The sequence below is a fragment of the Lathyrus oleraceus genome, chromosome 6 (genome assembly GCF_024323335.1).
Source record: "Lathyrus oleraceus cultivar Zhongwan6 chromosome 6, CAAS_Psat_ZW6_1.0, whole genome shotgun sequence".
In the NCBI taxonomy this organism is placed as follows: domain Eukaryota; kingdom Viridiplantae; phylum Streptophyta; class Magnoliopsida; order Fabales; family Fabaceae; genus Lathyrus; species Lathyrus oleraceus.
Window position 1 is genome coordinate 28,554,697 of NC_066584.1, and position 23,158 is coordinate 28,577,854.

Consider the following 23,158-nt stretch of genomic DNA (forward strand, 5'->3'; position numbering starts at 1 on the left):
GTATTTTCTTGTATTTCCTTTAATTGCTCACACATTATGTATTGATAGTGTATCCCTCTCCCTTTTATTATTATTTTTATTGATTTTATTTTCTTTATCTTTGATCAACTCTTGTATTGATAGTGTGTCCCTCTCCCCTTTATTTTTATTACTTTTATTTTTATTGATTTAGTTTATTTTATTGTTTCTTTAGCTAATCCATGATTGTTAATACAAGAAAATAAACGGTGATTAAAAATCAACCTTCAAAATAAAACGCTTGATCAATATCAAATAATTTTTAAAGCATTTCTTCACTCCTTCATCAATTTCACAATCATTTCAAAACCATTTTCCTAATTTGCTTAGCAATGCTAATCAAATGCTTGACTCAACATCAAACTCTTTTCATAGTCAAATTCAAAATGATTAACTCATACTTGACTATTTCAAACAATAATCAAAAGAAAAAGACTACATGCGTGTAATATTCAGTCATAACCTCGAGTATTAGGCCCAAGTCGTAATCACTTGTAAGTCATAAATACTCGTCTTTCGCTAAAATACAAATGCGTCTCCTTTTTGCAATAAATCGAAAGAAAAAAACTACTTGGGTGAAAGGTCCAGTCATAGTCTTGAACACTAAGCCCAAGTTGTAATAGCTTGCAAGCTCAAATGTTTGTCTTTCATTCAAAACACTTGTAAATATTCGAATCTTTTCGCAAATAAATTGAAAGAAAATACTACCTGGGTGGAATGTTCAGTCATAGTCTCAAGTATTAAGCTTAAGTGGTAATCGCTCATAAGTCACAAATGCTCGTCTTCAAAGCTTAAAATAAATTTCAACACATTTAAACCTTTTGTCTTTTGGCTTTCAATTTAAAACTTTTTCAAAAACGAAAGACACTTCGTCCATTTCGCGATGATGCAGACAACACTTCCACATGAGAATATCAAACTTTTTCCGCTCGAATGCGATGATGGCATAAATGTGTGTTGATCCAAGTTAAGTCGTCCATTTTTTAAGTCATGTGAGTGTTTAGTTATCCATGTTTTAGGCAACAACGTTTTGCGTTCGGTCGCGACATGCCAATTTTCGCTAAAATCGACTAACACACAAATATTTGCTACTAAGAACTATGTAGCATTGAGTTCTCCATCGCACCAAAATATATGTATGAGTGAGACCCACAATCTCGCCAGGCACATTAATAAAAAATACTTTTTGCGACCCCTTTCTTTTTTCTATTTAAATCTTTTACCACTCGAAGAAAATGTTTAACGATAGCTAACATTCAATCGCAAATCTAACTAAAGGTTCCCATTGAGTACAATGAACGTGAGGGCTAATACATTCCTCTTCCGTAATTGACTCTTGAACTCGAATTTGATTGTGACAATCATCTTCTATTTCTTTTAAGGATTCTATCGATATTTTTCCTTTCCTTTTTGGAATAAATAAAGTTTGGCGGCGACTCTGTTCGAACATCAATTTTTTTCTACGAGTGCCTCACGAAGGATCACATGTATCAAGATGCGACACTAGTGTTCTGGACTGGGCCACGACGCTTAGCACGGCGCGGCCCAATGCTCGCCAAGCCCACGTCCAAACGACCGTATCCAAGCGACCACGAGGACACGTCAGGTGAACGACCGTCCGCCCGGAGAATGTCTCCCCGGCCCCTTAAATACGTGTCGGACAACGAGCGGGTCCTCCTCATATGATCTCCATCCACTCATCGTCAACCCACGCCGCGGGCACCTAAGTTGTGTCGGGCAGAGCCACAACGGCATCTCACTCACCACGTCACCCAACTCCCCTATATTGTCTCCTTAGGGATAGGGGCAGTTGGACCAGGGGGCAGACCTTGGTCTAGGTCTTAACGCTTCTTACGCGTCCCCTGGCAGCTCCTCCTTGGGCCTAGCTAATCCAGCCCATTAGGAGCCTTGGCCCAGCGCTGGGGGCTCAATATAAATACCCCTTTCATGGCAAAGGGGCAGGTATGCTAACTCACACTCTGATAATCTCATTCTGTACCTTTTCTGACTTAAGCGTTGGAGCACCTTGCAGGTACACCCCCCTCTCATTTCATTCTCCGGCCCATTCACCAAGACCTTGGAAGGCCCTCCTGATCAGGTGAGATCAGTGGCGCCGTCTGTGGGAATTAGCTATCCCCATCTTCATCAAACGAGGATCAAAAGCTCATTTGTTTCTGTCCTTCCAACATGGCCGGAGAACAACATAGCGATCACAGCCGTCCCCTCGTCAACTACAATATGGACGACGGCCCGCCATCCCATGAAGCGGACGTTCGGGACGGTCATCCATCCACCCCGTCTCCAGAGCCCCAAAACAACGGAGATGCCTCTCACGCCCACAATTTAGGGGCAGAGACATTTCATCCCATTCCCGTTCCCGTTGAAGGAGACGCCGTAATGATTGCCATGGTGAATGCCCTCAATCAAGCCGGTTCTATGCTCCACCAGCAGCACGAACGAATCATGGCCCTCGAAGCCGAACGACAAGAAGCCCGGCCCCAGCCGGTGAGTAGGATACAACAACGTTCGGAGCCAACGAAGAAGCGAGGACGTCGCTCTCCCGAACCCTACGCCAGCAGGGCACGCGCACGTCGTGACGGTGGTCGAGCGAGAACATCACCAAGGCGCGGGCACAGCCCCGACAACAACGAACTGTCTCCCTTAAGGAGCGACGAGGAAGATCTGCATTGCCCCCTATCTCGGGCAATAATGGAGGCCCCGCTCCCCAAAGGCATGGAGAAACCGCCAAACCTAGCTGTGTACGACGGGACTACAGATCCCGACGATCACGTCGACAACGTCAACGCGATGCTCGACTACCGCAATGATATAACCGGGCACCTCAAATGCCGACTGTTCTCAACGACCCTCAGGAAAGGGGCCATGGCCTGGTACAAAAGCTTGGCCCCTGAGTCCATTACGTCATGGAGAGTCATGAGGTCCATGTTCACCCGGCACTTTACAGCTTCCCGTCGTCACCCCAAGACTGAGGCGACCCTTGAAGCCATAGTGCAGAAGAAGAATGAAACACTGCGCTCATACATCGAGCGATTCAACCAGGAAGCTGTCGAGGTAGATACCACCGAGCACATGAAGAAGTATCTCCTCGAGAGAGGTCTCTTACCCGGCAGTGAACTTAGCAGAGCCGTAGGGATCGAGCCTCCCCGCACCTTAAACGAGCTCCTGCATAAAGCCCAGGCCTACATCAGATACGAGGAAAAGCAGGTGGCACACAATGCCCGCAGCGGACGTAACGCTGGGGAGACCGAGCACTCAAAACGCGAGGACACGAGCATTTCCCGTCGCAACGGAGACAAACGAAGAGAAGAAAGACCTCGCGAGCTCCGGGAAGGAAAAGGCCCCGCGGGCAGATATAGCGAGTACACCTTACTGACGGCCCTCTCCGTCAAACGTAAGTTCGACGAACTCCTACTGACTGCCCCCGAGCAGAAAGCGACATTGACGAAATACCGGGGAAAATCCAACCCAATATCCTTCTTCCTGGAGGAACTCCCGGGCGGATCCCCGAACTCGGCCATCCCACTATTGATAAGAGCAAAGATGGCCCGATTCGACGTACGACGCATCCTGGTCGACGAAGGCAGCTCAGTGGATATCATGTACGTCCACCTCTTCAAGACTCTGAAGCTAGACAAGACCAACTTAGCCCCCTACGTCGGATCAGATCTCCAAGGATTCAACGGAGCAACAACCAGACCGTGGGGATATGTTGAGCTCCTCGTCACCTTCGGCGAACAAGAAACGGCCAGGGAAGTCAAAATCCAATTCCTGGTCGTAGACTGTCCGTCTCTCTACAATTGCATCTTTGGACGCCCGACACTGGCCGAACTCACTGCGGTCCCATCCACCGTCCACCTGAAGATGAAATACTACACCAAATTGGGACGTGTGGTCACCATCCATGGTGACATCGAAGCAGCCCGACGATGCTACGACGCCGCAGTAAAAGGACAGGCCGTAGTCAGCACGAAGAGCAACTGCAACAACAAAAAACTCAAGACCGAGGATCCTGCCCGAGGAGTCAACGCCATCGACCTCGACTGTCGCATCGGGCTGGACGAGACCGAAGAGGGGAGGTTCCCCAAGGAACGCTCTCTCGAACACCCGGTCCGACCAATCCCCGACGGGGAGTTCGAACTCATTCCTCTTGGGGACGATCCGGAAAGGACGGTGAAGATAGGTAAGGGACTACCCGAGGAAACAAGAGAAGAGCTAGTAGCATGCCTCAAAGAGAACTCCGACCTCTTCGCGTGGAATGCCGCAGAAATGCCCGGGCTGGACCCCGAGATCGCGTGTCATAAGCTAGCTGTAGACCGGGCAGCCAAGCCCATAGCACAGCGTAGACGCAAGCAATCGCCCGAAAAGGCAGAGGCTGCCGAGCGAGCTGTAAAAGACCTCTTAGAGGCAAATTTTATTTCTGAAGCCCAGTACACAACCTGGCTCTCTAATGTAGTCCTCGTTAAGAAAAATAATGGAAAATGGCGTATGTGTGTTGATTATACTGATCTTAATAGGGCTTGCCCGAAAGATGCTTTCCCCCTCCCTAATATAGACTCGCTCGTTGACAACTCTGCAGGTTTTAAACTCTTGTCCTTCATGGACGCATATAGTGGATACAACCAGATCCCTATGTCGCCCGCAGACAAGAAACACACAGCGTTCATGACCCCAACGGGCAATTACTATTACAACGTGATGCCGTTTGGGCTCAAGAACGCTGGCGCTACATACCAACGCATGATGAACAAAGTCTTCAAGGACGAAATAGGGGACATGCTCGAAGTATACATGGACGACATGATCGTCAAATCACACGAGGAGATAACCCATGCTCGACACCTTACGAAGGTATTCGAGCAGGCGAGACAGTGTAAAATGAGGTTCAACCCCGAGAAATGCACGTTCGGAGTCCGGGCAGGCAAGTTCCTCGGTTTCTATCTCACCGAAAGAGGGATCGAGGCCAACCCCGACAAATGCCGGGCATTCTCGGAGTTTCCGACCCCGAAAACCAAAAAATCGATCCAGTCACTCAATGGAGTGCTCGCCTCACTCTCCCGTTTCATCGCCAAGTCCGCCCAGCACGCGTTGCCGTTCTTCAGACTCCTTCGCAAAGAGGCTACCTTCGACTGGACCGATGAATGCGAGCAAGCGCTACTCCATCTAAAGAAGGTTCTGTCCCAACCCCCGGTCTTATCACGGCCATCAGAAAAGGAAACCCTATACTTATACCTATCCGTGGCAACCGAGGCCGTCAGCGCCGTTCTAATAAGAGAAACCGACGAAGGACAAAAACCCATCTATTTTACGAGTAAAGCACTCCAAGGTCCCGAGCTCCGATATCAGCAAATCGAAAAGGTCGCCCTGGCCCTCATCAACACAGCAAGGAGACTACGATATTACTTCCTCGCACACACGATAAAGGTGAGGACCGACCAGCCGATCAAACAGCTGCTCGGGCGCCCGGATATGGCCGGGAGGATGCTCAAGTGGTCACTAGAACTCTCCGAATTCGACATACAATACGAAAATAGAAAAGCCTTGAAAGCTCAGGCACTGGCCGACTTCGTCGCGGAGATGACCCACTGCCCGACTCCAGCAGAAAGCGCCCACAAATGGACGATCTTCGTCGATGGCGCCTCTAGCACATCAGGCAGCGGGGCCGGGATCATCCTCGAAAATGAAGAAGGGATCCTGATAGAGGTATCATTAGCGCTAGCGTTCCCAACATCAAACAACCAAGCCGAATACGAAGCCTTCCTCGCAGGCCTGAGGTTAGCCGAGGACCTAGGAGCAAAAGAGGTAAAAATATCCACCGACTCCCAGCTCGTGGCCTCACAAGTGCGAGGAGAATACCAAACCAAGAACGACAACCTCCTCGAGTACTTGTCCCTCGTCAAAGAAAAACTTGATAGATTTGAAAAATGGGAAGTTCAACACATACCCCGCGAGCACAACACACGGGCAGACGTTCTCTCCAAACTAGCCAGCACGAGGAAAAAGGGTGGGAATAAATCAGTAATCCAAGAAATCCTCCCTCGGCCCAGCATCAACAAACTACCGCCTCCACTCGAGGTCAACGCTATTGGAGATGCCCACTGTTGGATGACACCCATCTACAATTACCTCACACGAGACGAACTCCCGGCTGACCCGAAAGAGGCGACCACTGTCAAACGACGCGCATGCTCGTACGTACTCCTCGAAGGCAAACTCTACCGGAGAGGATTCTCCATCCCACTACTCAAATGCGTCGAGGAAGAGAAAGTCCCCGACATACTTGGAGAGATACACCGGGGAATTAACGCTCAACACCTCGGCGGACGATCGCTCGCACGAAAAGCCCTTCGAGCAGGCTACTACTGGCCGACCATGCAAAACGATTCGAAAGAGCACGTCAAAAGATGTGACAAATGCCAACGACATGCCGACATGCACCTCGCACCCCCGAACGACCTCAAATCGCTGTCTTCCCCATGGCCCTTCGCGTGGTGGGGCATGGACATCCTCGGGCCCTTCGTCACCGGATCATATCAGAATAAATACCTCATCGTCGGGGTGGATTACTTCACCAAATGGATCGAGGCGGAGGCACTGGCTAAAATAACCGCGCAGAACATTCTCCGGTTCTTCAAACGCAACATCCTCGCTCGGTTCGGTATACCCCAGGCACTTGTCACAGACAACGGGACACAATTCACGGACGGAGGATTCCAGGACTTCATCGCCAGCCTGGGCACCACTCAACATTTCACGTCTGTCGAGCATCCGCAGACGAACGGGCAGGCAGAGGCGGCCAACAGGGTAATCTTACGTGGCCTCAAACGCAGACTCGGCGAGGCAAAGAGGGCATGGGTCGAGGAGCTACATAGCGTCCTATGGGCCTACCGCACGACACCACATTCTACCACCGGGGAAACCCCGTTCCGACTAACTTACGGCACCGAGGCAGTCATCCCGGTGGAGATACGGACGCCAACGAGGAGGACGGAGGAGCCCCTAGACGAGGAAATGAACGATGAGACCCTTAGAGCCGAGCTCGACCTAGTCGATGAGATACGTTCCGAAGCAGCTCTCCGGGAAACAACCCTCAAACAAAAAATAGCACTACGCCATGACGCGAAAGTCATAAAAAGAGAATTCCAGGTCGGCACCCTGGTCCTCAGAAGAAACCAGAAAAACCCGAGAGAGGGCAAACTGGCGGCCAACTGGGAAGGCCCTTACCGCGTCCGCGACAAAACGAGCAACGGGGCCTATTACCTAGAAAACCTACAAGGAGAACAACTCGCTCGACCATGGAACGCAGAAAAACTTAGACAATATTACAGCTAAGTACGCCACGGGGAGACGTGGCAGGTACGGCCACGCTCTTCGTCCCCAAAACCCCAGGGAGGAACCACGAGACCCGGGAACGATCCGGGGTCACATAACAAACACAACCCTCCCCGACGGTTGGGATCTTGACCAAGACCCAACGTCGAAGTACCAAGACTGGCAGGGCACCCAGCTCGCGATGGGAGGACCCAAGCCTCGGGACCAGGGTTCGAACAACGGACCCGGGCTTCGATACCCACGGGCACAAAGCCCGACACTTCGTCGGTTCCCTAAACCGAGGAGATTAACAAAGTCGAGCAGAGTACGAATTCATGCAAACAAGTATCAAACACAAACGAGCACAATGAACGGTAACGAAAATATTCATGCATTAGAAACGATAAAAGCGGCCGAAGCCAAGTACGCCCGAAGGCCATATTACAACGCCCGAAGGCCAAAATACATAAGGCACGCAGGCCATGATAAGAAAAACATATAAACTAAGACTCCGCTCGGAGCTCCTCTTCATCCTCTTCTTCTTCTTCTCCCCCCAGCTCCTCCTCCGCTTCAAACGGGCAGATAATCTCACCATCCCGGACGCAGCAGTTATAGGCCGACCCTTCCGTCACCAACTCAGGGTTCAGAAGCCCGAGCTGCTCGACAGCATTGTCGAAACCCTCTTTGAAGCAGGCCACAAGATCTTGGTTGAGAGTCCGAATATGCCCTAGCAGCTCACCGCGCGAACCAAGGGCGCGTTCCTCCTCGGTCTCATCTGCCAGAGGACGGACCTTTCCCTCGAGAGACTCAACCTGAGCCCGTAGGTAGGCGTTGTCCTCGGTCAGCTTCTGATGGTCGACCACCTGCTCTTCCAGGCTCGCCTTAGCAGCCTTCAACTGGTCCCTCTCCTTTTCCACCTCCTCCAGCTTCTGGCTCAGCCCTTCCTGCAGCTGATGCTCTTCTTTGTAGTCCGACAGATCTTGAGATAGTCTTTCCTTCTCTGTCCGAACCTGCAAAAGGGCTTCCTCCAGCGAGGCGGTGGAGACCGAAGTGTCGGTCAGAACCATGGCCGTCTCCATCACCCGGATGACGGCAGCAATATCCCTGGCCAGATCTTTCCTCCGGGCAGCAACATCCTGGTCCAGAATAGCCTTGGCCTCAGGCGCAGGCACAGCAATCGACTCCTCGGCCTTGAAGAACGACCGTTCCACATAGCAGGGAGGCAGAAGATAGCTGCCCGGTCCATGCGAACTTCCTGGAGACGACCTGGTAAGGGCCCCAGCCGGACGCTTCCGTTTATGGAGGGGAGAAGCCGCTGGCGACGGACTGCTATCAGGAATGGTGATCGGGTTAGATCGAGGAGGAGAGGAAGGAATCACGCTCGCCGCCTGCGAGGGACCGACCCCGGCATCGCCAGCAGTCTCCGAGACACGGGCCACAGTTTTCTTCTTCTTCTTGGGCACCCGGTCAGGAGCGCCGACCTGATTCGCTAGCTTCAGCACCCGATCACGAGCATTGGGCATGGCACCTGCAAGTAAATTACACACAAACATTAGCGACCGAAGTCATAAACAGAAATAAAAAGCTAAACAAAGTCTGCCTACTCAATAACGCCAGAGCTTCCTCCTCGGTATCACACTCGAGCAGAGCCTTCGTATTGATATAACGCGTCTCGGTGATTAGCTCCCCGGCCTCATCCAGGTAGGGCACGCCCTGTCGATTCGCCCAGAACGCCAAGCTGAAGCTCTGCACGTAATCGACCAGCTTCTTGTACGCGAGCCTATCCTCCTCGCCGAGCATCGCATACTTGACCCGGTAATGCGCCGTGGAGAGATCGAAATGATCACGCTGCCACCTCAGCGGTATCTTCGACATCAGCGTCTCCTCCCCGTTGGGTTCCCGTTGATAGTAGTATAGAGAGTGAAGGGCAGCCCGGGTAATCGGCATCACCACGTACCACCGGCTTTTGAAATGGCGAACAGAATCCTCGTACGTCTTGAACAGACGCACGGGCTGCTTGAAAGAAACCCAACTGTGGCGACCACGGGAACCGGACCTCTGGAGATGGAAGACGTGGAAGAAGAGAGCCCGGGTGCAACCAATGCCGAGGAACTGGCAAACTAACTCGAATGCCCGCATAAATGCGAGGGCATTAGGATGTAGTTGAGACGGCGCCAGCCGGAGCCACTTGAAGACCGACATCTGGAAGGAGTTGAAGGGCAGTCTGATCCCCGCCTCACGAAAAGCAAATTCATACATGGTGAACTGCTTCCCCGGGAAATGATGACAAATGCGGTCTTCTTCCTTGGGGGCGCAGCAATACCAGTTTGGTGGATCCTCCCGGCTTATGGTCTCGACCATAGCGTGAGCAGTGATGGCCTCGTCACAGAAGTCGGATTCCTCCTCCAAGGGCTCGTCCGCAACCCATGAGAAGTCGACCTGCCCGGAAGAGGAGGCGTGTTCGGTACCATCTCGGACACTCCCATCCCCGACAGGGAGACGAGCGATTGTCGCGTCTTCGGTGGAGGACCCAGAATCTTCCTTCCTCGGTCGTAAGCGCCCGGTAGCACCTGAAACGCAGACAGAAAGAGTGAATTCGACGTCATATCAAATCCACCCTTCCACCGCAGGTCAAGTGAAAGGGCGTAGCGGCGACGGACACTAACCGTGCTCAACTCGGTGGCGCGCGCACTCTATGGAGACCGGGCATAAACTTCATACAGCCTATGCAAGTATTGCCCAGCATATGAAGTTTATGCCCGGTACAGTAGGATCCCAACCCTATTTTCTACCACCTAATATACACCTACAGTCCACTACATTGTTCCCAAGTTAAACCTAACCACATTTCTACAACATTATCATGCGTTTGACAGAAAACAACAAGGAAAAAGAATGGGTCACAGTAGAAAATCGTACCTGACATAGTTAAGTTGAAAGGGTACGGTGGTGTCCGAGCAGAAGACGGTGGTTCAGATAGGAGGACGGGCGGAGACGGCGGTCCAGACGGTTGAGCAAGCAAACGAGAGAGAGGGTGGAGATCTCCGGTGAACGTATGAGCGAGAAAAAAAAGGTAGAAATGAAGTTACTCAACCCCTTTTTATAGGGCTTGGCACGTGGACCAACACGCTAGGTCATCATTGCCTAGCCTGCCTACGCCGTCTTTGCGCGCGAAACGAAGCGACGCCACTAATCGTGAGACACGTCTATCAAAGATAAGAAGCTGAAACGACCCGAGCACCTGTCCGTCTCCTCGACTCACCAAGACGCCTCCTCCCCGCGCCATACCCACGCTTACTACAAGGAAGGAGCAGATCAACCGATCACCTCCATCCCCGACATTCCCGGAGAAATGTCAGTCATGAATAGGTCCGTTACGACCTCACCTGTCTAACGATCAAGCTTCCCCATCGTCTCGGGGAACCCTTAGTTGAAACATAAGTCATCTCTCTGGCTCAGAGACTCGACTTGGGGGGCTCCTGTTCTGGACTGGGCCACGACGCTTAGCACGGCGCGGCCCAATGCTCGCCAAGCCCACGTCCAAACGACCGTATCCAAGCGACCACGAGGACACGTCAGGTGAACGACCGTCCGCCCGGAGAATGTCTCCCCGGCCCCTTAAATACGTGTCGGACAACGAGCGGGTCCTCCTCATATGATCTCCATCCACTCATCGTCAACCCACGCCGCGGGCACCTAAGTTGTGTCGGGCAGAGCCACAACGGCATCTCACTCACCACGTCACCCAACTCCCCTATATTGTCTCCTTAGGGATAGGGGCAGTTGGACCAGGGGGCAGACCTTGGTCTAGGTCTTAACGCTTCTTACGCGTCCCCTGGCAGCTCCTCCTTGGGCCTAGCTAATCCAGCCCATTAGGAGCCTTGGCCCAGCGCTGGGGGCTCAATATAAATACCCCTTTCATGGCAAAGGGGCAGGTATGCTAACTCACACTCTGATAATCTCATTCTGTACCTTTTCTGACTTAAGCGTTGGAGCACCTTGCAGGTACACCCCCCTCTCATTTCATTCTCCGGCCCATTCACCAAGACCTTGGAAGGCCCTCCTGATCAGGTGAGATCAACTAGTATAATAGGTTCTTTAATTTATGTTATGGTCTGCACGAGGCCAAACATATCGTACAGAGTGAGCCCAGTAAGCATGTATATGACCAATCCTGGGAAGACGCACTGGAAAATATTGAAGTGGATCCTAAGGTACATAAATGAGTCTTTGAGCAGAGTCTTGATTTATGGTGGAGCCAGTGGTGATGATAGCAAAGTCGAAATCGAAGGATTTGTCGACTCTGATTATGTAGGTTGTATGGATTCCAGAAAATCTATTTCTGGATATGTGTTCACTATCTTTGACACAACAATCAGTTGAAAAGCAACACTTGAGAAGGTTGTTGTCTTATCAACCACTAGAGTAGAGTATATTATCCTTATTGAAGTTGTGAAAAAAGCATTATGGCTTGAAAGTTTTACTAAGGAGCTGAAACTTCAAGGTCGAGTTATCATTGTTAAATGTGATAGTCAAAGTGGCATACACTTGTTGAAAAATTCAACCTATCATGAGTGAACCAAACACATCGATGTGAGGTTGCATTTTGTCAGAGAGATAATCAAGTGTGGAAAAGTCCAAGTGCTGAAGGTTTCAACTGATGACAATGTTGCTGATATGATCACCAAGACATTGCTAAGTTGCAAAATTTCCATTGTATGCAGTTGTCATTTGATAAAGCTGCATGATGAAAGCTAGTTTGTTCCCTTGTTAGTGTAGAGTTTGTTCCAAGGTGGAGCTTTGTGGTCTTTTGATCGAACTCTAGCTCTGACAAGGTTAGCTTCATGGTTCGACAACAGTCGAAAATGTGCATACCGTAGCCGAAATCTGTTCTTGCATGCAGATATATATGTTAGCTTGTTGTTTAAGTTAACATGTTGAATTATGTCAGTCTATTGGATCAATTGTTTAGTATGTTAGTTGAAAACTATGGTTTAATTTTCTTATAAATAACATACTTGTCTTCACTTCTCCATTAGTCTCTGATAATCCTAATCAGAGAGAGAAAATGACGTGATTGAGATTCAATTCTAAACATTATTCTCTAATGTGTAACTGAATCAAAAATCTAATTTTTAATCACTTTGATTATTCATTCTCTTCTCTTCTCTTCTCCCTCTTCTCCCTCTTTTTTCTTTTCCTTTGTGGTTTCTCCTTAATCAAAAAAACCTATCACATTCTATTTTCTTAAGTATCGTTTTACTACATATTTGTTGGTGACTTGAATGACAAAACACTCTTCCGCCGAATTGAAACACTAAACTACTAGAATTTGACATTCAGAAAATAACAAACAATGGACCACATTGAAATTATATAATTTAAATCCTTAGAAAACATGTACTAATTCAAAGAGCAATAGTTAAATAATCAAACGTGTTTGCGGTACTAGTATTTATTTTGGTGGAAACTCTTATAAAAAGAGTATTTTCGTGAAAACCATACAAAAAGAAAAAAAATAGTATCATACGCCATGTCCATGTATATTGATTAATATTAACGCAACAGTATCCGTATATTTCTCACCACCTCACTTGGAAATTCAATCAAACTAGTATTTCATTTCAAAAACCGCTCCTTCCTTTCAACTCCTTTTAACTATTTACTTATATTTATTACACAATTTTTTTATTGTCTCAATTATTATTGTTAATACTCACTTTTAGAAATTTCTTTATATTATTTATTCACAAATTATAGTATTTTTTATTCACAAAAAAAAATTCTTTATATATAAAATAATAGAGATTAATCTCTTAAATCGAAAAAAATATTACTATATAAAAAGTATAATTTTTTTTTAAAATTAACACATTAAAAAATACGATTATTTAGAATTAAGTTCACAAGATTGAGTGAAGATATTATTTATAATAAATATAGTTTTTTACAAAAATATCAACATTTAATTTATTTTAAAAACCTATTTGATTTTCTTCTTTAATAGTTACAATTAATTATTATAATTATAAATATAAGAAAAAGCAAGATACACATTTTACAAATTTAATGTTACAAAATACACTATATTTACATTTTATACAAATCAATATTAAATATTATAAAAGATAAAAAAATAAATGTTTTAGCAAGTTCTACCGTTTCCACCATACGGATCTTGCTGCTGGAGCGTCTCAGATCGTGATTTCCCTCTTTTTCTATAACCCCATTTTCACTTTCTCTCGTTCTTCTACCGTTGCCACAGATCTCTCTCTTCTCCGAAGTTTCAATCATGTTCAATTTCCACTTTTTCATGCCATTTTGACTATTCGGTAAGCACAATTTCACTTACTGTTGACTTTAATTTTTTCACCAAAAATCTCTTTTTTATTTTCTGGGATTGTTCTGTCTCATAAATTGAACTTGGGTTTTTATTGGATCCAAGTTTGGTACTTGGAAAGTAATGGGTTTCGGAATCTGAGTATGTTGGTTTTGTTTAGTTTTTTTATCCCTAGTTGTACTTGTGTAATCATATTCATCAATAGTAATAGTTTCTGTTCAAGTGTTATTTTTCTACTTGGTTGGTTGCTGATGAAATGCTGAAGAAAAGATTCAATTTTTCTGAATAATAATCATGATTGTGTTGTTTTGTGTGTTCTCATTGGTGAAATTCCCCAATTTTTCTTGATGCACTAAGCAACTAAGTCCAAGAGAAGATTAGTAGTGTTAGATTATAAAACAAAATTGGTCTACATCATCATCATTATGACTGTTTATTCTTTAGAATTGTTTAATACTTTGAAAAATTCTGAATTATGATGATTGTATTGTGTGTAGTGTTGCTTACAAGCTTATTACCATTTGACTGGTAAATAACTTATAGCATGGTTTTACAGGTCGGTTGCTTTGTCGTCTAAATCATATCTTTCTTCTTCAAAAGAGGGTAAGTCTTTACATCAAAGGCTTCTTGATGAATGTTTGACAGGTTTTTTTTTTGTTAAAGGTTGTAATCTTTTGGAAACCGATAAATTGTTTTGACTTTTGAGAATTTGTTAAAGGTTGTAATCTTTTGGAAACCGATAAATTGTTTTGACTTTTGAGAATTTGTTTAAATATTTTTCAAACATAAGCAACTGATATTTCTTTTGAACACCTTAGGAATGATTAAACTTGTTCATTTTGTCTGTTGTGGTTTTCTTGTGTTTAATCATCTTTAACTTCAATTTCTTGTGTCTATGTAACTAGATTAGTGTGAATGATGGATTCAATTAACCCTTTGCCCGCTGATGGACTTGATGTGGTCCACCAAAATGGCGTTGATGACGAACCTTCTAATTCTGGAGAGGACGGTGTTGTTTCAAATGGCTTAGACCCCCATGTTACTGAAACTACAGAAACCGTAGCTTTGAATGGAAATTTTGAAAGTTTCGACCTGTCAGAAAGCACTGCAACTGGAAACTCGGCTATGGAGGAAACTGAAGAAACAAATGACAGTGTGGATGGCAATAGTCTCACTGTTTCAAAGGTTGGAGGGGTTTTGCTTTTCTAGAGTTGGTTTCACTTTAGTAATTATATGATTTGGATCTAATATATACTTGCTCAATTCTAGGAAAAGGAAGTGAAGATAACAGTTCAAACGGAACAATCAAAAGCACAGAAGGGTCCTGTCAAGATTAAGAATGCAAAGGTTGCTAGTTCCAGTGGTGTTCGTGCTAGTTTGGTGAAAAACAACAAAATTGGAAAAGACAAACAAGCATCATCTGCTGTTTCAAATGGAACTTCTGCTGTAGACTCCCGCCCAAAACAGCCTAGTAAAAGCAGATCATTCAATGACCGGCAGTCCCAATTGTCCAAGGTAAACCCTGTTGTTACCTTTGCTTGTCTTCTCAAATATTTACTTAGTAACTCAGAGTTTGAGATAATTGTTTTCCTTATGTTTCTTCAATATTTCATTTTCCTTTCAGTTTTCGGTGATAAAGTTATAGTTTGGCATTTTCTGATAGTGTTTTCACTTTGTTTTCCGCAGCACCCTTCAAAGTCTGAGGCAGCATCTTCTCAAGTTGCAGCGTATGTACTTACATTTATTTGACGATGTTTCGTAGTAAGAAATATACTTGTAAGGGATGATTCTAGTTATCAAACTCATGGACTGATTTATTGGTTACAGGGAGAAGAAAAATCCAAAATCATTGAAAAAGGGAACTCTTGATAAAGTTCAAGGAGAAGCAGAACCTTCTCTGTATCCTTTCTCTTAGGGTTTTCTAATTCCTTCTAGTGCAAATGTGAAACTATGCAGTTTTCTTTGTCACATAAATGTATTATCGAGTATGGTGATGTGTATTTTTGTAGTCCTTAATTCTCTTGAAAGTACCAATGCAGAAGATGCCAAACCTCGCAGGGTGGGGACACTTCCAAATTATGGATTCAGTTTCAGGTGCGGTGAACGAGCTGAGAAAAGGAGAGAGGTAAACTGCATTATATACATGTTTCCAGCTTCGGTCTCATTGTTCAGGTTTCATTTGAATAAGCTTCTAGTTATAAAAACAAATTGATCTTTTTTGTGAGCAGTTCCTCAATAAGGTTGAGGAAAAGATTCAGGCAAAGGAGGAGGAGAAGAGTACCTTGCAGGCAAAATCCAAGGTGAGAATCTTTGATATCACGATTGAATTATAAATTGCTGAGTTTTCCTTTTAAGCATGTCGTTTTTTCTCTCCTTTTATAGGAGAGCCAAGAAGCCGAGATTAAAAAGCTTAGGAAGAGTCTAACTTTTAAAGCAACTCCAATGCCAACTTTCTATCAGGAGCCTGCTCCTCCTAAGGTAGAGCTGAAGAAGGTAAATTTCTTTCTCTCTTTCTGAATGTGCATGTGAATGTGTGTGTATACTTGCATAGTTGTATCCTTGTACATCACTTCTTGGTTGGATGTATGTTTGGTTCTTTAGTGGCGAAAGTTGATTTTAGGTTAAAATGGAGTTTAAGGTAGAATGTATTATGTTTGGATACTTTCACGTGAAAGTGAGTTGAACAATGAATTTGATTGTAAAAGTCATGTTTGGAGGCAAAAGCTACAATTCATAGCTTTAAGTCCTGCCATTCCAGCCGCTTTGCGGCACCGTTATAGTGGATTATGGCGGAAAAATCAGCAATATCGGTCGATATTTTATCATTGCGGTGAGCCCAAAAGCCGCCATGTATATCCTCCATAACGGCGCCATGGCGGATATTTGATAACACTGCTCCAAACATACCAAAATCAATTTTTAATTTCAGAGTTACTTTTACTCTCCCAATCAAAACATGCACTTGCATGCACGCCTTGTTGTGTACTCTTAACCTTTCACTCTACGCCAATTATTTCCAGATGAATTTTTTGTTTGCTTGGAAACCTTGGATATCGTACGAGCTTATGACAGACAAATCATACAAATTTTTTTGAAAATAACTATTAAAGAATAATATTTGCGGATGAAAACTTGTGTTAGCCGTTCCCGCATGTCTACTATAATTGTCTGTTTTGTTGTGTTTAGCACACTAAGTTTCATGCCTGTTCTTAAATGATTGAAATCCGTTTTCCACAAAACAAAATCAACACCAATGATCCGTGCTAATGTGATATCCGCAGAACACTATCTGCCTTGCTCTCCACTTTCTCTTCTTCCAACCCATTTTACCTGTGCTGCTTTCGTCACGTCTTTCTACACGTGTTAGCACGACTACTCTTAAATACCCTATCTGTCATTACCAAACCATTATTGATCTTCAACCGAATGCTTAATGCACATGAGAACAAGTTGAGATAAAAATTGAAGAAGAAATCGATCATTTTGAAAGCAATACTATTAGCTCAATATAGTGATTTTGTACATAGTTCTGGCTTTGTTAAGAAAAATCATATCCGCCGAGGTTGTTGGAGTAGTACCATTGTTTGTGTTGTCTGGAATGTTGTTTTCCCTGTTATCTGGACAATACATCCTGATATCACTAGGAAAATTTAACTTCTTTATTTTGTTTGACACAATACTAATGTAGATACCAACCACAAGAGCTAAATCTCCCAAGCTCGGGCGAAAGAAGAATTCCACAAATTCAGAGTCTGATGGAAACGGAAGCACCAGTTCTCGACAAGGTCGATTAAGTCTGCAGGAGAAAGTGCTACAGAGCAACTCCACTAAAGGAATTACCCTTGTCAATCAAAAGAAGCCGATACGAAAGTCCCTTCCTACTCGACTGGCTTCTGAAAAGACCAATTCAACCGCGGCACCTACATCGAGGGCAACAAAGAAAGATACTACCTTAACCAAAGCTACAAATGAAGAGAAAACCGAGATCGTTGCAGTCAATGAAGAGAAAACGGAGACCATTGCAGCCAATGAAGAGAACAATACTCTTTCCAGTGAGACAAATGCTGCTCTTCCTCTGAATGTGGTTCCTTCAGATAAACCAAGTGAAGAAGAATCTCATGTGAATGGTGACATAACAGTGGTTGAAGAGAATCCTCACCTTACCTTGTCACCAGAAGCGATAACGACCGTGCATTGATCGGATTGTGAATGTTATAGAAGCTTATGACTCAGATTATTTTGACAATGAAGGCTTGCAAATTTGCATTATGGTTTGTGTTGTCCTATTGTCGTTGTTTATTTATCTGTTTACTCCTAAGCTTGATAATTCAGTTGTCATCATTCTCATTTTTATTTGCTTGCAGCAATGTATGTAAACTACTTTGCAAGTTTGAATATTCTAGTTGATGCTTATTTTGAGTATATGCAGCATTTCTCTGTTTAGTGGGATATATATATATTTTGAGGAAAGTTTTGAGAAAGTTTGCTATGTTAAGGCCTTGATTTATTAATTATGAGAACATATTACAAATTTGCAAAGAAGTAACTCACAATCCTCACCATGTTCTAATTACCATGAATTTGAGATTTTATCCCCTTTTATAAATTTGGTATCTTTGTTAATTTCCTTGATTTTTAAAATTTTTAGTAGTTTATATTCAACAATTTTTTTTAACATTATTGGATTTTCGAAAAATCTTGTAATTTATCGGATTTAAGAAATGTCCTAGGTTATTGGATTTTTCGAAAAAGTGTGGTAGTCTATTCAAAAAATCCAATAGTTTTTAATTTTTTTCTTCTACAGGCAGTTTTTAAAAATCTAAAAAATTACAAAAATAAATAAATTCAGTATTAATAAATACAAAAAAATCGATAAACACAAAAATAAGAAAAAAATTAATTAGGGTATAAAAATAATAACAGCCCTATTTAGGGTAAGCTAGCTTGTTAAAATCTCTATGAATTTGAAATGATACCTATGGAATACAATATGGGCAACATAAGTCATTTAAAGGAATATGTGTAATTAAGATTGCGACTGTTGATAGATAGTAACTTAATTGTAGTAGATTCATTTTGCTTGACGATATTTTACCATAACCCCTCCCTGTTTGATCTGGCACACCACACGAGGATTGCTATTATTTTTTGTTTTATTAAATATTTTTGAATTTTATATTTAGTGTTTACAGGATTTTTTTTGTGAAGAAATACCAAAATTTTTAAATTTCTTTTTTGTAATTTTATGTTATATTTATATAAAATTGAAATAAATAGGTAAATGAAAAATAATTAATAATATTATGCTATAAAGTTAAAATACGCGATAATTGACAAGAAATTACAAAATATTGAGTTGAGTTCGGTGCCGTAATTGAGTTCGTGCCAATGTTGTCGTAGTTGGGTCGTTGTGGTTGAGTTGATTGTGGACGGTATGGTTGTCCAAATTGGGACATTGAATCGTTCTGGAAACGAAGCAATGGTTCGTGCGATGTAAGAAAGTCAGACAATAGTTGGATGTTGTGGCGATGAGATGTTTGGGTGTTCATAAGTGGGGAGCTATGGTGGGATGAGGTTGAATCATATGAATCATCTGTGCTATAGACAAATGTGGTGGTGACATATGGTTGTTGGTGGTAAGGGTTTGGTTCCTGGTTTTGAGTTTGAGCGTGAGACATGAATTGATTGCGAGGTTGAGTGTATATGGTATGATGATGGTGTGAGGTTGGTAGTTGGGTTTGGGTGGGTTGACATTGTTCTTGGGTTTGATAAGGGTGTGGGGTTGGTTGTTGGACAGGGATTTGTTGTTGGGCGTATGATGACGAAGCTCGTTGGCGTGAATCAATAAAATACATTGGTTCAGACACAAATTTTAGCGTTGTAATCGACCTAAATCAAGCCATATAATGTTGAGTTGGTCTAGCACCATGTATGATTGGTTCGTTTAAGATGTGTTGATGTTGATTCCTTCAATGACGATACATCTCTTTTGCGAAGTCTCTTCAATCAGAATAATCTCATTGGTCATCGACTCTTTGTTGATGTCAATATCCCAAACACGTCGGAGATTCTGAAATTTGTTACTGCATGCCGAATGTAGTTTCACACGGTCACTCTGGTGCATCTCCACAATAGTGAACCAGATGATTGGTGTATTTGCTGTTCAAACTGCAGCATCATCGTGGTTAACCTGATGGTCAAGACCCAAATACGGTCTCCAGATAAACTGTATAAGAATTTGACATGATTAGAGGATATGTAATTAGATAATTTTTTAAAATCAAAAGTAGAGTTGTTTAGTAGTAATACATAGTCTGGTCCAATATGATTTAAAAGATTGCGATAGACTACTACAACGTGTTTGGACACCTATTGTAGTTCATCCCCTGAACTGACCACCTAGATCAAAAAGATTGAAAATATATTAGTTACAGTCAATTGTAGTATAAAGTTTGACAAATTAGAAGATTTAAGATAAACTTACTTTGTTGTGTAGGGGAATGTGAATGACTTCTCGTTGACGGGGGCGAGTGACAACATTCTTGACCAACCCCATGCTTGTAGCAAATAGGCGCAAGAATAAAACGTACAAGTATTATTTTTTGGCTTTTTTACACAACGAACTATATAGATGGGACAAAATAATTGAACCCCAACTATATGTGCCTACTTTATTTATATTTCGTAACAACGACAAATACATAATATTTATCGTATTACCAGTACTTTTAGGAAATAAAAAATTACAAAATAGAATCATAATATAACAACGAGCTTTAAATATCTTTTCATACTCACTAGATTCCTCGTTTAATGTTATACTTGAATAATATTGTTTAAGATAGTTTAAATTAATACCTTGACCCCTAGGTTGACCCAAAATTTATCCCATAGTTGTGTCTTAACAGAACCTTCCTTCAAACACTAACGCGAAGACATCAGATTGTCAAACGCAGATGCAGTAAGGTGGATCAACAATATTCCATTAGAGAAGTGGACTAGGGAATATGACAACGGTCAACGATGAGGCCACATGACAATAAATCTTGTGGAATCGATGAACTCTGTCTTCAAAGGCATCCGAAACCTACCAATAACCGCTTTAGTGCAAGCAACCTATTTTAGGCTAGGGGCGCTGTTTGAGATCAGACATTTCAAATGGAGTTCAGTGTTACAATCGGGGCAGCTGTTTAGTGATGCTTCAATGAAATTCATTAAAGAAGAAACTGTCAAAGCTAACACACATGTGGTCACAATGTTTGGCCATACTAAAGGTTGATACAACGTTGCTGAGTCAATGGATCACAATGAAGGTGTGCCAATGGGACATTATCGAGTGGAACTAGATAGAGGTTAGTGCGACTACGGAAAGTTCCAAGCCTTTCGTATGCCCTGCTCCCTTGTCATAGCGGCATGTTCAAATGTTCGACATGATCCTTCCAACTTACTATCCGCTGTTTACAAAGTCATAAACCTATCGAATGTTTACAAAATTTGCTTTTCGGTGGTAGCAAAAGAGGATTATTTGTCTGCATATCAAGGGAACATACTCTCGCATAATGAAATAATACGAAGAAAGAAAAATGACCGCACAAACAACACCCATATTCAAACCGAAATGGATACGGTGAACAAAATGGTGAGATTATGTAGTTCATGTCGTCAGCCCGATCATAACCCTAAAAAGTGTCCCAATGTTGGACCAAACACAACAACATAATTTTAATTGTAACCCTTTTGCTTTACAATGAAAACAACATTCATTTCATAAATATCATAAGATTCAGATTCAATAATTTAAAAACAACAATTAAACAATAATTTAAATAACAATTAAACAACAATTAAACAACAATTAAACAACAACACAAATAACTACAACAATAAAATAACATCACAAACAAATACAACAAATAAACAACATAACTATGTGATTACAATCATCCAAACAATTTTATGAGAAGTATACATCATCATGTGAACGTCTCTGTCAGTTTTAACATTCACCAGAAACGAACTTCTTCATTTTGGTTGAACGTGGTATAAAGCCATTGAATTTTTCTGATCTTTTCACCTTCTGCAATTTCTCCATCTAACCAATGGTTCAAGGTCCTGTTAATATGTTCAAACATATTTACATTCCAAAGTCGAATCTTCATTTTGAGGCTGCACTGCTGAAAAATTAAATCGGCATTTCTCCTGTGAAGACATTTTAAGATGTTAAAACGTATCTACATATATGAAGACATTTTAAAGAAAAATGGAAGGAGATAGTAAGAAGATGTAAAAAATTATGGGAGGATGATGTTGTATTTATAGATGAAGTGTAGCATAGTATCCACATGCATTGGCGCCTCCACTGAGTGGACTATGTATGAACCATTGCATGTGGCGCATGGGACGTGCATGCGCCACTCCTAATGGCGACATGGACATGCATGCGCCAATGCAAATGGCGTCTATGTACAATAGTTTCATTGCATGCGTCAATGCAAATGGCGCATTTGTTATTTTTTTTTTTTTGAAAAAGTGGTTATATTAGTAAGTATTTTCAACAATAGTTATTTTTGAAATATATTTCAATAACTTGATTATTTGAAATAAAAATCGATAATTCATACTCAAAGAAAAAAATATTTAACATTATCGAATTTTTTGAAAAGTCGATAGACTACCACACTTTTAAACAATTGAATATGAACTATCAACTTTTCAAAAATCCAAAAAATTAAAATTCAGATTTATCATAAAATCTGATATGTTAAATTTATTTTTTTAAAAATCCAATAAAAATGAATACTAAACTTTTGAAATATATACCGGAATTTTCAATTGCACTAATAATTTTTTATTCACTCTTTCTTAGTTAAATTTTAATAAATATATATATATTTTTTAATTTTGAAAATACATGGAGGTGCAAGGTCAAGATGCGGCGTCTCAAGATAAAATCTCTTGCTTGACCTTGATGCATGATTTCCTTATAAAAATTCTTAAAAACATATAATAGAAGATCCATTTACTAAGCCCGTTGGTTGGTCCTATATTAGCTTTTTTTTTTTCTCATTTGCATTCATATTTTTATTTAAAAAAGAACAAATAAAGGTTGCAATTTTAATTTTAAATAACAAAAGAAATAATAACAAAAACACATGTTTGAATTGACGGATTTGAATTTATCTCCTGTGAGACTGTCTTGAAGAATTTAAGAAAATAATTTAGAGATAATGTTTGTAAACTTTTTTTCAACTTATTTTTATAAATTCTTTTTAGACAATTAATATTTAGTTATCTTGTTACTTATTTTTTTCTTTTTCTTTTTGAATTATTTTGACCCGCATACAATCAAATCAAATTTATGGGCATAAATATCAATGACTCTTTTCTTCATAACATAACAACATATTTATCAACGTTTTAAAATTTGGATGGATCATCGATCCGATTAAACTATTGAGTCAATGAATTATT

At 42.4% G+C, this 23,158-nt stretch overlaps 1 protein-coding gene across 2 annotated transcripts; it reads left to right on the forward strand.

Annotated features, from left to right (window-relative positions):
- Positions 1–13,470: 13,470 nt before the first annotated feature.
- Positions 13,471–18,109, forward strand: LOC127093211 (protein WVD2-like 5). 2 transcript variants are annotated; one of them, XM_051032114.1, is made up of 10 exons: positions 13,471–13,679; positions 14,244–14,290; positions 14,593–14,872; positions 14,957–15,202; positions 15,374–15,414; positions 15,515–15,586; positions 15,716–15,812; positions 15,916–15,987; positions 16,070–16,180; positions 17,376–18,109. In XM_051032114.1, exons 3-10 carry the CDS (start codon positions 14,603–14,605, stop codon positions 17,883–17,885), a joined length of 1,419 nt encoding a protein of 472 aa, XP_050888071.1. In that variant the 5' UTR covers positions 13,471–13,679; positions 14,244–14,290; positions 14,593–14,602; the 3' UTR covers positions 17,886–18,109. The 2 variants fall into 2 exon arrangements, with proteins under 2 accessions (XP_050888071.1, XP_050888072.1); XM_051032115.1 differs by having other exon boundaries at positions 13,486–13,679; positions 14,598–14,872.
- Positions 18,110–23,158: the final 5,049 nt, after the last annotated feature.

What these genes read in the sequence shown, in the direction of transcription:
- LOC127093211 (XM_051032114.1), top strand. Translation starts at nt 14,603, where the DNA reads ATGATGGATTCAATTAACCCTTTGCCCGCTGATGGACTTGATGTGGTC. An exon ending in GCATCTTCTCAAGTTGCAGC is followed by an intron (nt 15,415 to 15,514) that starts GTATGTACTTAC and finishes TATTGGTTACAG; the next exon opens with GGAGAAGAAAAATCCAAAAT. An exon ending in GGAGAAGCAGAACCTTCTCT is followed by an intron (nt 15,587 to 15,715) that starts GTATCCTTTCTC and finishes TTCTCTTGAAAG; the next exon opens with TACCAATGCAGAAGATGCCA.